The 14,280-nt window shown below is 37.1% G+C and overlaps 1 protein-coding gene across 2 annotated transcripts in view; it reads right to left on the reverse strand.

Annotated features, from left to right (window-relative positions):
• Gpc6 (glypican 6) overlaps nucleotides 1-14,280 on the reverse strand; it is a 985,788-nt gene that overhangs the window by 503,413 nt on the left and 468,095 nt on the right. For both annotated transcript variants that reach the window (XM_070002744.1, XM_070002743.1), the window contains exon 3: nucleotides 3,499-3,890. In XM_070002744.1, the coding sequence (XP_069858845.1) occupies nucleotides 3,499-3,890 (392 nt within the window). The remainder of the gene's footprint in view (nucleotides 1-3,498; nucleotides 3,891-14,280) is intronic.

Below are 14,280 nucleotides of genomic sequence, written 5' to 3' on the forward strand. Positions count from 1 at the left end.
AATAAGAGAAAAACTGAAGGGAACAAAATTCCCCAAATGTGATAGAAGTACAAAGCAAATTTGTTGATCTTTAATTTTGCTTTGAATTCCTTCCCTCCTGTGCCTGTACCAACAGTAAATCACTCCACAGAGTACAAGGGTGCTTTTCATTGCTAAACACCTTAAGCTTCAAACAAAGTTCATTCTTCCACATACTTCTTACTACATTCAGTCTACATACGTAACATCTTATTCTTGCTACAAAAAGTACTTGGGATTGAAATATGGATACTGGGTCTAACCGGTGTCATCTTGGAAACTTCGTGGATGATGGAGACTTTCCAAAAATTTAGAGGTGAATTCCCAAGCCAACCCCCAGGTGATTGGCAAGCTAGAATTCCTGGCTGCAGGGGCAGAGATTGGGACAATAGGTTCCTGAGCCTGCCTGACCGGTACCATGAACTTGCTGGACCCTTTGAACACTGAACTCACCAACCCTGCCTCCTGACTATGATCCTATTTAGGCCTCACCACTTCAGCTGCCCTTGAGCTATGCTCATCTCCTGAGTCTCCTCAGCTCACCATTGTTAGGTCTGCCTGGGAGAATAGCCTCCATCCCCCACCCTTAAGTGAGGGACAGCACTGTAGCCTTACCAGAAACCACCTGCCCCAAAGGAGTAATCACTTGTGACTGTCAATCACCTGACTGGGAGTCAGCAAAGAACCCCAGGCTCTGAGGTCACTTCCTCATCCTCTGAGGTCACTTCCTGAATCTCCCCAGTCACACCTCCTTTAGACAGTGAGAGGTTCCCCAGGCCTGAGGTTACTCCCTCACCAGCTGTGGTGACACCTCCTCCCTGCCTTTCCCCATATAATCTCTCCACCTCTGCAAACCTACATCTAGTGCTGGGAGGCAGTTTGTTTGTTTATCTGTCCCAATAAATTCTCTTCTGCCTGAACCACATGTAGTCTCCTTTTGATGACTCTTACAACCATGGTACCCCCCTTCAACTCTCCATTACAGTTGACCTGGGTTTTTGAGGTTGTTTTTTAGCTCTTTCTTTTTTCTACTAACCTTATGGCTCAGTTTCATAACAGTATCAAGTGCATTGAAGGTTTTTCTGGGATATGTGTCTGCTTAAAGTTGCCAGCTCTCTAAGGAAGACTCCCCATCCAACCTCTCAAAATGTGGCTTCTCTGTATCTCCTGAGTGAATTCCCAATATGATAAAGTCAACATAATATAAGTAGATTAACTTCTGGTTCGCCTAGCTATAGACTATCTGGAAATTACTAGGTAAGAAAAGGCCTGGGTAAAATATTGAAATAATTGAATTTATATTTTTTTATGTTTAGCTTCTTTTAATCTAATGTCTCTATTACCTTCCTTCCTTCTTCCCTCCTTCCTTTCTTTCCCTTGTTCCATCTATCTATCTATCTATCTATCTATCTATCTATCTATCTATCTATCTATCTATCTATCTATCTGTCCATCTATCTATCTATTACTTGTCTATCTTCAAAATGCAGAGCCCAGGTATGAAAACAAGATTCATGAGTTTAAGTGATTAAGACAACTCAGATTGACCAAGATAACATGCATATAAAATGGTAGACATATAAGGCATATGACTCACAGATTGTATCCTATACCTAGAGGTGATGATTGGCAAATAAAAGGTTCAGAGAAAAGAATATGCTGCTGCCAACTACAACCCCATCATTTTGGGGAAAAATATTACAAGTGATACTTTACTGTATCACACAAGCTCAACCTTGACCCTGAAGAAATCTTGTTGGAGTTTGATAAACAAAGATCCCAGAGTCAGCCAATCTATGAAGACCAAGGAGAAGCCATCTGTAGGCAGCTGTGAATGTTATCTCCCAAGACACAGGAGGAATGGTGAATGCCAGTGTTTCCTGCAGCTTTTAGACATTTCTAGAAAATGTATATTTCCTTTTCACTGGAACCTCTCAGGCCATGCTGTATGCACATAAGCAGAAACTACAGCATATGGTATTCTATGCTTTAAATTTCTTCCTCCCTGCCGTTTCTAAAGAGCTAGCTTCATGGTTTTTCTTTAACAAGAGCAAAAGCTTTAATCAGAAACTTGCGTGGCTTTCGGTTTATTAATTTATATGTATAGACAACTACAAAATATGTCTGCTCAAGAAAATATAAAATATGTTTACTTTTTATACTTGTACAGACAACTCTCAAGTTATATTTTCTATTGTTATTTCCCTGAACTACTTTGCTGTTAATTTACTTTTGAGGACCTATTGTCTTTGGTATGTAAAACTATTGATATCCAATAAGGAAATTTATTAAACATCAAATTATATGCCCTTACATCAATAAATTTCTTTCAAAAAGAATTTTTAAATCTTTTTGAAAATAACCTTTCCATATGCTTAAATTTTTTAGGAACTGATCATTTTAAAAAGGATTACTATTAATTTTACAAATCATGCCATAGAGAAACATATTTTAGGGGGTTATGTCCATTACAAGTCTTCTGGCCAGGATGTAAATAATGAGATGAAAGTTGAAAAAAAAGAATTATAGCAAGGTCATGCCAATAGTTATGAAAACCATTGTAGCTCTTTTGCACAGCCCTATAATAAAAAAGTACTGTTTGGCAATAATCTTTGTACAAATATGACCTTCTTTAGGTGACCTGATACCAGATTCCTCTCATGTATTTTTTCTTTTGCTTCTTATAATAATCATGCTTTAGGATTTTTTTGTAGGTCTGACTTCATAAATGGGTAGGCCTTTTTCATAAGAGCAGTTAAATGTCAAGTCAGAACTTAAACAAAGGATGATATCCTCCACATTGGAAATACTCAAGGTTTAATGGCAGCCTTGAGAACTATCCCCTACATTAAAGGTTTAGAGACATTATCCTCAAGGAAAGGCCCATATCGGATTAGTGATTTACCTTTTTCATAAGTCCACCACAATACATGACATAGAATTACAAGCATAATAGGGAACCCAAGGAATTGCCTGCCAGAATCTATGCTTTGGGTTCATCAGTCCTTTCCTTCCTAATCTCGATCTACAAGTATGGACAAAGGGTTCTTCTCCCACAATTAAGGAGCTTGGCCACTCTGACACAATTGGTCAAGAAGAAAGACCAGCTGCTGTCCTCCTGAACAACATATTACTACTTGCAAGCGTTGATGCTCCAGAAGACTAGAACCCTTGAGCTGTGTATGACTATCTATCATCCTTAAAGCTTTAATCAAAAACTTCAAGTGATCATGTCTGCAAGCCAGGCTCTTTTGACCCCATTCCTAATGAAAATTATCCTGCGGTGTTGCTGATAAATAACATTATTTCCTAAATAAAAACAGACACACACACACAGAAGAAAGAAAAAATAAAGGTAAAGAGTTGAGCTTGAACACTTGATTGGTAAGAAAGAATTTTTACCTTATCTTCTTTTAGACATTTGATTAAATCAGCATAAAAGAGGAAGAGGGATTCGAAAGTACACGGATGAACAATTACCTTGGAAACTCGGTTGGCAACTTCTCTTCCCACAGTCAGGCCCTGGACGAAGGTGCGGGCAGCAATGAAGGCGCGGGTGACCTGGATCTTCAGTTTCCGGGGCACATCCCCAAATGGCTTCAGCTGGTCTGTGTATTTGCTCACGCATTCCAAATAGTCCTCATTGAAGTGATACTGAGGGTTTATCAGCTGGAACATGCGTTCCAAGAGTCGGGCCCAGAAATCATTGAGCATCTCCTCCAAGTTCACATTGCCCCCAGTGTAGTATCTCTTCAGCTCCGTGAAAAGATCTTGGAACACTTCTGAATTCTGCATGTACAGCATTCCGTAAGTCCGGACAAACATGTCATTTAGGGATTTCTCTGCATTCTCCAGCAACTCTCGGAAAAATTCTGTAGATAAAACAAGAAAGCAATTATACTAATAAAATCTGAGAAGCCCATGTTGTCTGCTTGTCTTAAACACAACCACTTTTAGTGGGTAGTTTCATTTGTATACATACATATATATATATATATATATATATATATATATATATATATATATCCATCCTGTATCTCCTGTGATGATTAAGTTATTGGTGGGTTGGTAGAAACATTTCAAATGACACTTGATGTACATCTGTGATCTAGTATGAGATGTAGGAATCAGAAGAGCCAGTGATTTCTTCTTGAAAGAACACCCATTTAAATAATGAATTTACCACATACATTTTTCTAAAATAGCTCAATTAATTTTCCATTTATTAAATTTTAGGAAGCCCTTTTGTTCAACAGAAACTTAAAGTAGGTGGCCAACCTAATGTGCAAAATGCCATCATTAACAGAGCAACAAATGCATCCTAATAAACACATTTACTCTAGATTATTTATACATTTGTTGTAAGATTAAAATTATCAAATTGTTTTATTTGGAATAGTCTAAATGGGATTCTTGTGCAAATGGAATATTTTTGAACTCTTTCTATTTCCCATATGTAGCAATTAAGAGTGTTCAGTCTCATAATGCAATTCAGTTCATGTAATGCTAAAGTTATAACAAACTTAATTAAGGTGGCCATAATGAATTAGAAAGCCATGAAATATCTTTGATAATCATTACGTGTATACACAAACATTATCATTTAACAAAACTTGAACAAGATACTGGCAATTGCATTTCCTGCTTAAGAGACTCTGAAGGAAAAGTATAGACCAACAAAGGAACTCTTGTACCCAGGATACCACTTAGGCATCACTGAGATCACTCATAGAATAAAAATAAGACTGAAATTAAAGCTACTACTGAATACTGTCAGCCTTATTAGTGCTCACTCCATGATTTCTAAAGAGGCACTTTATGTATGTAGGCTATATTTGAGCCAGGAAGGCATTGAACACTTCTCATTGCACAGAGTGAACCTGTTAGAGCAAATCCAAGTTTTACATCCTTTGGAGAAAATAAATTGGATAAGAAAAAGCTAAGGAAAGATGATACTTCTGAGTTTATCAATCTAAGTTTCCAACAACAGAGTGATTCTGCTTCACCTCTTCAAAGCTCCTCGTTATTCCCCGTGGCTACATCCTCCCTCAGAAATGTAGAGTCAAATCAAGTCCTGGACACTTCAAGGACTCCAAGTAAAAACTTGATAGAAAAAAGACTCTTCTCCTGGAGCACTGGGGTTCATACTGAAGCCACACAAGGAGAAACATGATGAATTCCTCTAGTTGGGAATTCGTGGAAGCTACTTGGGGTTTTCTCAGAAACTGGCTGAAAAAGCCTTTGATTTCTACACTACAATTCTGATTAAGTCTGTCTTCACAATTCAATAGAATCTATACTGATGACAGTTATTTTATATTTATTTTCAACTAAGAACAAAACCTCTGCCAGTTTATGCTGTGATTAGGAAAGAATTCATTTACTTTATTTTTTCCTAACTGTAGAAATTCTGTTTGCCACAAAAGAAAACATGGTTTTAGGGATTATTTCAGAGTCATGCCTGGTAATCCCTGTGTAGTTCATTTCCAACAATGAAATATTTCTTAATTTTATGATTTCACAAATGCAAAATCAAGTTGCATATTACTAAACCTCTTCAATTGACAAAGACATGCAAGTGTTAACAACTCTGATTATAAGTACAAGTATCACATATATACTGTACCTCACAAACATGTATAACCATAACTATCATGTTTAGTAGAAAATTCTAAAAATACATTATAGAAATATTAATTACCCTGACTTGGCCATTATAGGCCACATACAGCCATCAAACTATCAGTGAGTACTCCATATATTTCCAAAAGTAACATAATAATAATATAACAAAAAGAAAACTAAACTCTGTAAAAATTCAGTGTGGAAAATCAGTGTTGAAATAATTACTTATATGTGCTGTATATCAGTGCTATTTATGATTATATGAATTCATGGAATGTTAAAATATTTTCATGAACACTAGTTACCTAGATTGTCATAAACTGTAATGTGTATTAAATTATGAATATCAGCACCAAGGTATAAATACATCACAAGCTAACCCTTTCAATGTTGAAATCAAGAATGATGACAGCTGAGCCTTTTTGATCCAGGAATACTGTGGTAGGTATAATAATTTTGAAAGAAGGAAGAAAAGAATGGAAAACTCACTCACTGAATTGAAAAACACTAATATAGTGAGACATAAAGAGTAGAATCTAATACGAGCTCTGGACAATCTATTCATTTATCTTCTTTTTCAGGTCAACCATTTGTTGGACTCAGGAATTAAAGCATAATTTATTGAACACAGAGTAGTATCTTCTGCAATAAATAGTCAGTAATCAATAGTGTGGTCTAAGTTTGCAAAGAAAGCTAAAAGGAAAGGAGGGAGGGGGGAGAGGGAGGCTAATGCACACAGGAGGAGATTCTTTCTTTGCTTTTCTTTCTTCTTCCTTTCTTCTCTCCCTGTTAGCTATGTGTGTGAGTGTGTATGTGTGTGTGTATGTGTATATGATGAAAGAGAGAGAAAGAGAGAGAGAGAGAGAGAGAGAGAGAGAGAGAGAGAGAGAGAGAGAGAGAGAGAGAGAGAGAGAGAGAGAGAGAGAGAATGTGATTCTTCAGGTCTTCATTGCTCCTCAAAGATATGAATAAATGTCTCTAGGAATGAAAATTTTGTTTTTCTATTAGTAAAGGCAAGTGTCCTAAGGCCTTTTCTTTCCAGACAAAGAAACTAATTTTACTCTCATAAGCCCCCTTTAAAGGTGAATGTCTTTAATCAGACTCCCACTTCCTGTATCCTATGGATTGTTTCCTTTGGCAGTACTAGGCTTTGAACTCAGGGCCTTTCGTTGAGCCACAGACTTTGGTAACTCAAACAAGCGTTGGCTTGTTTCCCTATGTTTAGATTAGTTTGTATAGTTGAATATAGAGACACAGATTGGTAGGCAAATACAGTCATACTACTCAATATACATGTGTGAACTTGAATTAGGGCTTGAGATAAGAGGGAGAAGGATGAAAGGGGTGACACTGATTAAGATGTGTTGTACTCATAAACTGACAATGAACTGAAATCTCCTTGTACAACTACATCAAGAGAATAAAAATTAAGAACACGAAGTTACCAGATTTCTAAGAAAAAGGACATAGCTCGAGAAACATTTCATTTGGATGTGTGTAGTGGCTGAGTATAGTGACGCACACCCATAATCCCAGCACTGAGAGGACAATTTTAAGTTTGAGGCCAGTCTGGGCTACACAGTAAGACACTGTCTCTGTAAAAACCATTGCAAGAGGGAAAGAGAGAAAGAGAGAGAGAGACAGAGAGAGACAGAGACAGAGAGACAGAGACAAAGAGAGAGACAGATAGAGAGATTTCATTAGATTCCAACCTTCAATTTTTGTCTTAAGTGTGTATCATTTCAAAGATTTGCTATTAGCTTAAGTGATCCTCGAAAGTCAAATTATTCCTTGCTCAAAATCATTACATTGTTTACAGATCCCATAGTCAAAGTTAATTTTTGATATTGAAAGATGCTAGTATGTCAGGCAATTATGAAATATGTGGTTTCCCTAGAGTATATGGATCTTAAATTTTATGGAAGATAGGCATACAAACCATTGAGACAAAATTATTGTCCTCCAGAATTAAGTATATTCGTTCATAACTTCTACCTTGGGAAGGCTGGCTTTTGAACAAGGTAAGATTGGATGAAAATTGTTTCACAGAAGACTAAACAAGATACAGACTTGGATAATAGTTATCTGATACACTTTGCTAATGAAGTCTGATGACCAAACACATCAGAGAGGAGAAAATTCAAGAGCAATCAAAAAGGAAAAAGCAGTATCAATATAACCCTTCTTTTATTCAGAGAGGGCAAAGCTCATAAGGAAGAAAGCCTTTAGTCAACAAAACTCATCTGTGAGAACAATTTGAGTGAAAGAAATGCTTTTTAGTTTTACTTCCCCAATCACAAAATATACAACAAAGGTTGATGCTCAGATCTCAGTCAGGCTTTCTAGGTGCATATAAAAAGAAATTGAAAAAATTGAAAAAAAAAAAAACATTTCCCACCAGCATTAGCCTCTGGGAGGATTTTATTCAAAGAGAGAGGAGATCTAGAAGCAAGCATGTTTGCTGTAGGGCAGACTGCCTCACGTGGAAGAACAAACCACCACTGTTCCAAAAGAAAAGAAAAAGAAGGAGGAGGAGGAGGAAGAGGAGGAGGGGGAGGGGGAGGAGGAGGAGGAGGAGGAGGAGGCCTGAAAATTCTGCTTCTTGTTTAGCAAGGCCTCTAAGGGAGCAAAAATGAACTCCTAGGAGTCAAGAGCTGCCCTGAGGATAGCTGAGGAAAGCATCAAGAGAAGGAACCAAATGAAAAAGGTTAAAGTTAGTACCAAAAGTTAGTACCAAAAGTTAGTACCAAAAGAAGCAAAGAGAAAAGATAAGCCAGGCAAGAGGCTCCCTAGGAACTGCAGGCTTTCTGACATCGCAGAAGCGTCTCCTATTTGAGCCAGCAATGTCTTGTGTAACACTACTGAGAATAAACACGTACTGTGATGGACCACGCACAGACATTGGATTGAACATTGGGTGGCATTGTTTTGCTATTCTCTGCTCATATTCTCGAGAACACTTACTTGCAGAACAAGACAGAAATAGTATTTATTTATTATTTATCATGGGGGGAATGTAAATAAATACAATGTTACTTGGATATAAAAAATGGGTTTGAAACAAGAAATGGGTTGATTTAAAGTATCACTAAAGATAAGAACTGAGACTGTGCCTGATCTCAAACAAAGCATCATACCCTGTGCTGTCGTACACACTGGCATCTTTCAGATAGGAGTTCATCTAGTGTGCAGATGAAGACATCTAGGCCTTAAATGTTCTATCAGTTGCTCTAGATCATACAACCAGCAGGCAATCCACAGCACCAAAGCTATTACACACAAAAATGATCTCTACGATAGGACAAAAGAGCACAGTGGCTTTATAGTTTATCCCAAGCCAAATTTTCATACTGTGATATGAATAATTAATGGGAAGTATTCTAAACTTCTAAGAAACAGTGGATAATACTCAATTTAAATATAAATTCAAAATGATTTTCAAGTCATATATCAATTATTTATATACATTATTTTAATGTGTGATTCTTTTTCTTTTCCCACTAATTAGGTGATATAGGTAATTGACTAGAGTGCATACTGAAATCCAAGCCTGGTGATTTAAGGGCTTTCATCTAGTAGAAGAAGGGCGATCATCTAGTAGAAGAAAAGGAACCACAGAAGGTTGGATTTTAGGTAATGAATGAAAGTAGGACTAACACATAAAAGAATGCTAAAAACACCTGAAAAATTATGTCCCCCATTTATTGTGACAGATCATTAACAACCAAACATCTCTAGCTTCATACATTCATCCTAGAAAGCTATATATAATTCCTGTTTTCATCCTGTACTTTTACCGTGCTTAACTAAAAATCTTAAACACTTTACTACTATAACTCTACACTAAATAGTCATTAAGGAAATATGAGTATCCTGATAATGATGGACACCTAATATTTGGATAGTAGTACCTAGTTCCACTCGAGGGAATTCCTAAGAATAGGGCCTGGGTTCTGTTCAGACATCTCAATGGAAGGGCATGTGGTAATCCAATGTAGAAAGTCTATATGGTTCTATTTCCAAAGTGAGATTCTTCATAGTTCACTATTGCGATTACCAGTTATAATAATCAAAGAGAGTACACCCACGTGCGTGCACACACACACACACACACACACACACACACACACACACACACACACACACACAATGCCATAGATGAGGTACTTTGGACCTATGACATTGGTATTCTAAAGTTGTTCTAACCTGGACTTATACTGGACCTCTTCGGGAAGACAATACGTGCCTTAACTTAGACATCAGAGACCTCTCAGAAGCTCAGTCCCCAGGACTGTCCATCAACTTACTGAAAATGCAGCTAGAGAAGAATCTGCTTGCCCTTCTCACTCCATAATTCCCCCACAGAACTCTCCTCCCTCAACTACTGATGAATGGTGAAAATGACTTAAAAAGAAGTGTGATACGGAAAACACTACAGTAGTTACAAGTGGAGAGTGAATGATGAAGAGTTGCTACATATTTCAATGTTTGATTTGGACAGAAGAACCTGTAGCAGTAGAGAAGAATATGCAATAGAGACCTTACATGATACATAATATCATAAAATATTTAATATTTTTATGGAAAAAACTTTGCTGCTCTAGTATAAAGGTTCATAATCTTTAGTGAGATGTTCAACGGGAAGTAAACTCAACAAAACATCTAATGCCATTAATTTCTTATAGTCAGGAAGACAGTTTAATTATCAGTCTGGAACTCTCACATAAGTAAGTAGTAGAATAAAAGTTGCTTTTAATCGTCGATGTTTTAACCTAGTCTGGCAGGCTATTATCTCTACATTTTCCTCTGAAAGTAACAGAAATCCAGAAGTAAATTCTTAAACCACTTAATGACTTAGAGTACCTAGGTGATTTTAGTGATTTTTAAAGTAAGAATCTCTAAAGATTTCTCTAGTTGCCTAATGATTCTCTGGAGATTTTTGTAAGAAGAAAGCCCTATACTAACCTTGCACATAAAATACTATGTAAATGAAATAGAAAAAATATTCTGATGCTTTCATATTTAGAACAGTCTCGTGTGTGTGTGTGTGTGTGTGTGTGTGTGTGTGTGTGTGTGTGTGTGTGTGTGTGTGTGTGTGTGTGTGTGTGTGTGTGTGTTTTACTGGGTACTGAACCCAGGGCATCACAAATGCTAGGCATGCCCTCTTCCATTGAGCCCATCTCCAGTACAATTTCATTTTGTAAACGTTTTCTTCATAATGATAAATGAAAATGTATTTTTTGGGGGGGTCCAGTCTTGGGGCCTGAACTCTGGGCCTGGGCACTGTCCCTCAGCTCTTCAGCTCAAGGCTAGTGCTCTACCACTTGAGCCACAGCGCCACTTCCAGCTTTTTTCTTTTTGCTTATGTGGTGCTGAGGAATCGAACCCGGGGCCTCATGCATGCAAGGCAAACACTCTACTACTGAGCCACCTTCCCAGCCCATGAAAATGTATTTTATTGTTTTGTTTTGTGCTGATATAACCGCTGGAACTCAGGGCCAGGGAGCTGTACCTTAGGGTTTTTACTCAAGCCTAAGACTCTACCACTTGAGCCACAACTCCATTTCTAGCTTTTTGGTAGTTAATTGGAGAGAAGAGAATCATGGATTTTTCTGCCCAACCTGGCTTCAAATTGCTATCGTTGGGTATCAACCTTCCAACTAGCTAGGATTTCAAGTGTGAATCACTGGCACCCTGCAAAAATAGAAATTCAATTTATTTCTAAATTTAATTCACATCTCAGAAAACCTACCAAATGCCCTACAATAAAACAGAAGTTGCACTACAAATCAAGGGTTAATATCAAAATTATGTTCAAACAAAGCTGTTAAAATACTATTGCATGCAACTTCAAAATTGCTCATTATTTTAATCCAAAGGTTGGTTGGCTTTGTATTATCTTAATTGCTATGTGTGTAAGGATCGCTTATAAATGAGATGTAAATAGGTGGAATTCTAATAGTTGTGAAGGAATAAAATCATTCACTAAATCAGAAAGTCAAGGGTATGATAATGCATTTTACTAATGATAAAATAATTCATTTGATTCATCAAGTGAAGTAATTAATGCTTTAAGAATAACTGAATAATGCATGTATAATGCATTACTCTGGTCAATCGGACATCACCATTTTGTATTTGTCTAATCTATCTAATCTAATCAACTAGATTTTTCATGAGGAAAAATTTTAGTGATAAGTCATCAGTTTACCAACACAAATGTTCATTAAAAATAATCAATACCTTGCACCAAAGTCCTTCAATTTAATATCATTGAAGTCAAGTCAGTGGAAGAAATTAACTGGAAGGAGTATTTTGTTATTGTTGTTGTAGTTGTTGTTGCTGTAGTTGTTGTTTGTTTGTTTTTTCCAGAATCTGGTATGGAATTCAACAGCAGAAAGTGGACTATGTAATTACTCGACCGAGGGAGATTGGTAGCAATCTCCAACTTGAATTCTGATTTCACATAATGAAACTATTTTTTTTAATACTTAAGTGGATCTTTTACACAGTAGATGAGTAAATTCTTTATTTTTTGGCAAGTTCTTTCTTCCAAAAATCACTTTTAAAGTAAGAAGGACCAACTAATGGTCTTTTTGGTGGAATAGATAAACTACTAATTCCCACATTCATGAAGTAAGTTTGACTTTTTCTGAGGGTTTCTCCCAGAAACCACTAACTGTTCTGGGTCTGCCAACTTACTTTGTATCTTACCCTAAGCACTACACAGGAAATTAAGAGCTCATATATATTTGCAGACCACATGACTGTTGAGGCACAGTCTTCTGGTCTACTGACAATAGCTATAGGCCTTCCTTCCCCCCAGCCTTCTTCCATGTTCCACTCAAAGATGACTTTAACCACAGCATTGTGTTCCTACTTAACCCTTATGTACCTAAAGTGCAGAACTAAATAGAAGCCAACTTAAAATTATTACCTACTATGTTTTTTCTCCACTGATAGAAGCAAATACACTTCCCAATTAGGATAATAATAAATACATTCTAAACAAGAAGACAGTAAAAATTACATAATTGCACTTATAATTGTGTTCCCATATCCAGTTTTGTTTTTTTTTTTTTTTTTTGGCCGATTATCATCTCTTGTCTCTGGAATCACTTTGTAAGAAGAGAAAGACCCACCAACACCAAACTATCACCATGCATGACCTGAAGGGCGAAGGCTAGTTTATAGGTCAAAGCTGGTGAAATAAGTGTGTGTAGGTGCCAAAGGGAGAGAGGAGGAACAGAAAAATGGAATTTATTTCTTTTCTTTCTTCATCTGACTTTTAAAGTATGCTGTACCTGCCTAAGCCAGGTGTAGTGGCATATACATATAATCTCAGCACTTAGGAGCCTGAGGTTAGAGGATTGTGAGATTGATACCAGCATGAGTTAGAATAGTCAGAGTCAGTCTCTCTCTCTCTCTCTCTCTCTCTCTCTCTCTCTCTCTCTCTCTCTCTCTCTCAAAAAAAAAAAAAAAAAAAGGAAAAATAAGTCTGCTTGACCCCTAAATTGCTTTTCAGTAATTCAGTACATCTTAGAATGCTATCCAAGTATGAACAGAGTAGCAAGTGCCCTAGATGATCAGATGTACAGCTATGATTTAGAATTGTAGCAACTCTCCTTTGCTCTCTAGCACTTTCATTTTAGTCCATGTCTGTTGCTGGTTACTAGGGAGAAAAAGAAGAGAAGGGCTACATTGTAAATGCATTATGGTAGCCTAATGGTCTTTTTGGCCTTTCCTCCCTCCTTCCACTTTATTCCTCCATTTCTTCCTACTCTGGTTCTTACTTCTCCCCCCTCCCTCCCACCTCTCTTCCTGGTACCCCTTTTCCAGAGGGTCACATTGATTAACAGTATCTCCTTTTTCTTTGCCAACACCAAACACTGTGTCCCAAGTCACTCTTTGTCTTCATTGATTAGAGGACAACAGACTTATCCCACGCTGAGTAAAGGAAGAAAAAGGTAGCATGAGAAAAGGAATGAGGAGGACCTAATGACCCAGCTAATTAATGCCAAAATGTGAAGAAATGCCTGCCAGAGCATAACAGCGCAGCCAGGTAGCACATAAAACAACAGAACTAAAGATACAGGGGTATTCTGAGCTGTCCAAGTGTAGCTCTATGTGAAAACTTTCATCTAAATATTATGTCTTCATTTTAAGCTATAATTATAAGCTAGATCCTTCTGTTCTATCAAACACTGGCACTGCTGAAAACACGTGACAACTTGACTTTGCTCAACAGATGTCTAAATGAGAGTAATCCTGAACAGAAAGCTGTCAGAATTTTCAAAAAATAAATGTAACAGGATGTCTTCATATCTTCTTCATTTCTCCTTCAGTTTTAAGTTCATTCAACTACCTAAAACCTTTCATACTAATTACTAAAATCTAGTTATTAGAAAATAATATTGCTGGTTACTCATGCCTCATGTCTATAATCCTAGCTACTCAGCAGACTAAGATCTGAATATCGGAGTTTAAAGCCCAGCCAGGCAGACAAATCCAAGGTACTCTTATCTCCAATTAACAAGACAAACCAGGAGGTGTATCTCAAGCAGTGTTGCAGCAGATTTAGGTAGAAAAAGCCAAGGAAGAGTACAAGGCTCCTCTCAATACCAGTACCAAAAAAAA

Source organism: Dipodomys merriami, unplaced genomic scaffold, assembly GCF_024711535.1.
Source record: "Dipodomys merriami isolate MVZ:Mamm:240054 unplaced genomic scaffold, mDipMer1.0.p SCAF_6, whole genome shotgun sequence".
NCBI lineage: Eukaryota > Metazoa > Chordata > Mammalia > Rodentia > Heteromyidae > Dipodomys > Dipodomys merriami.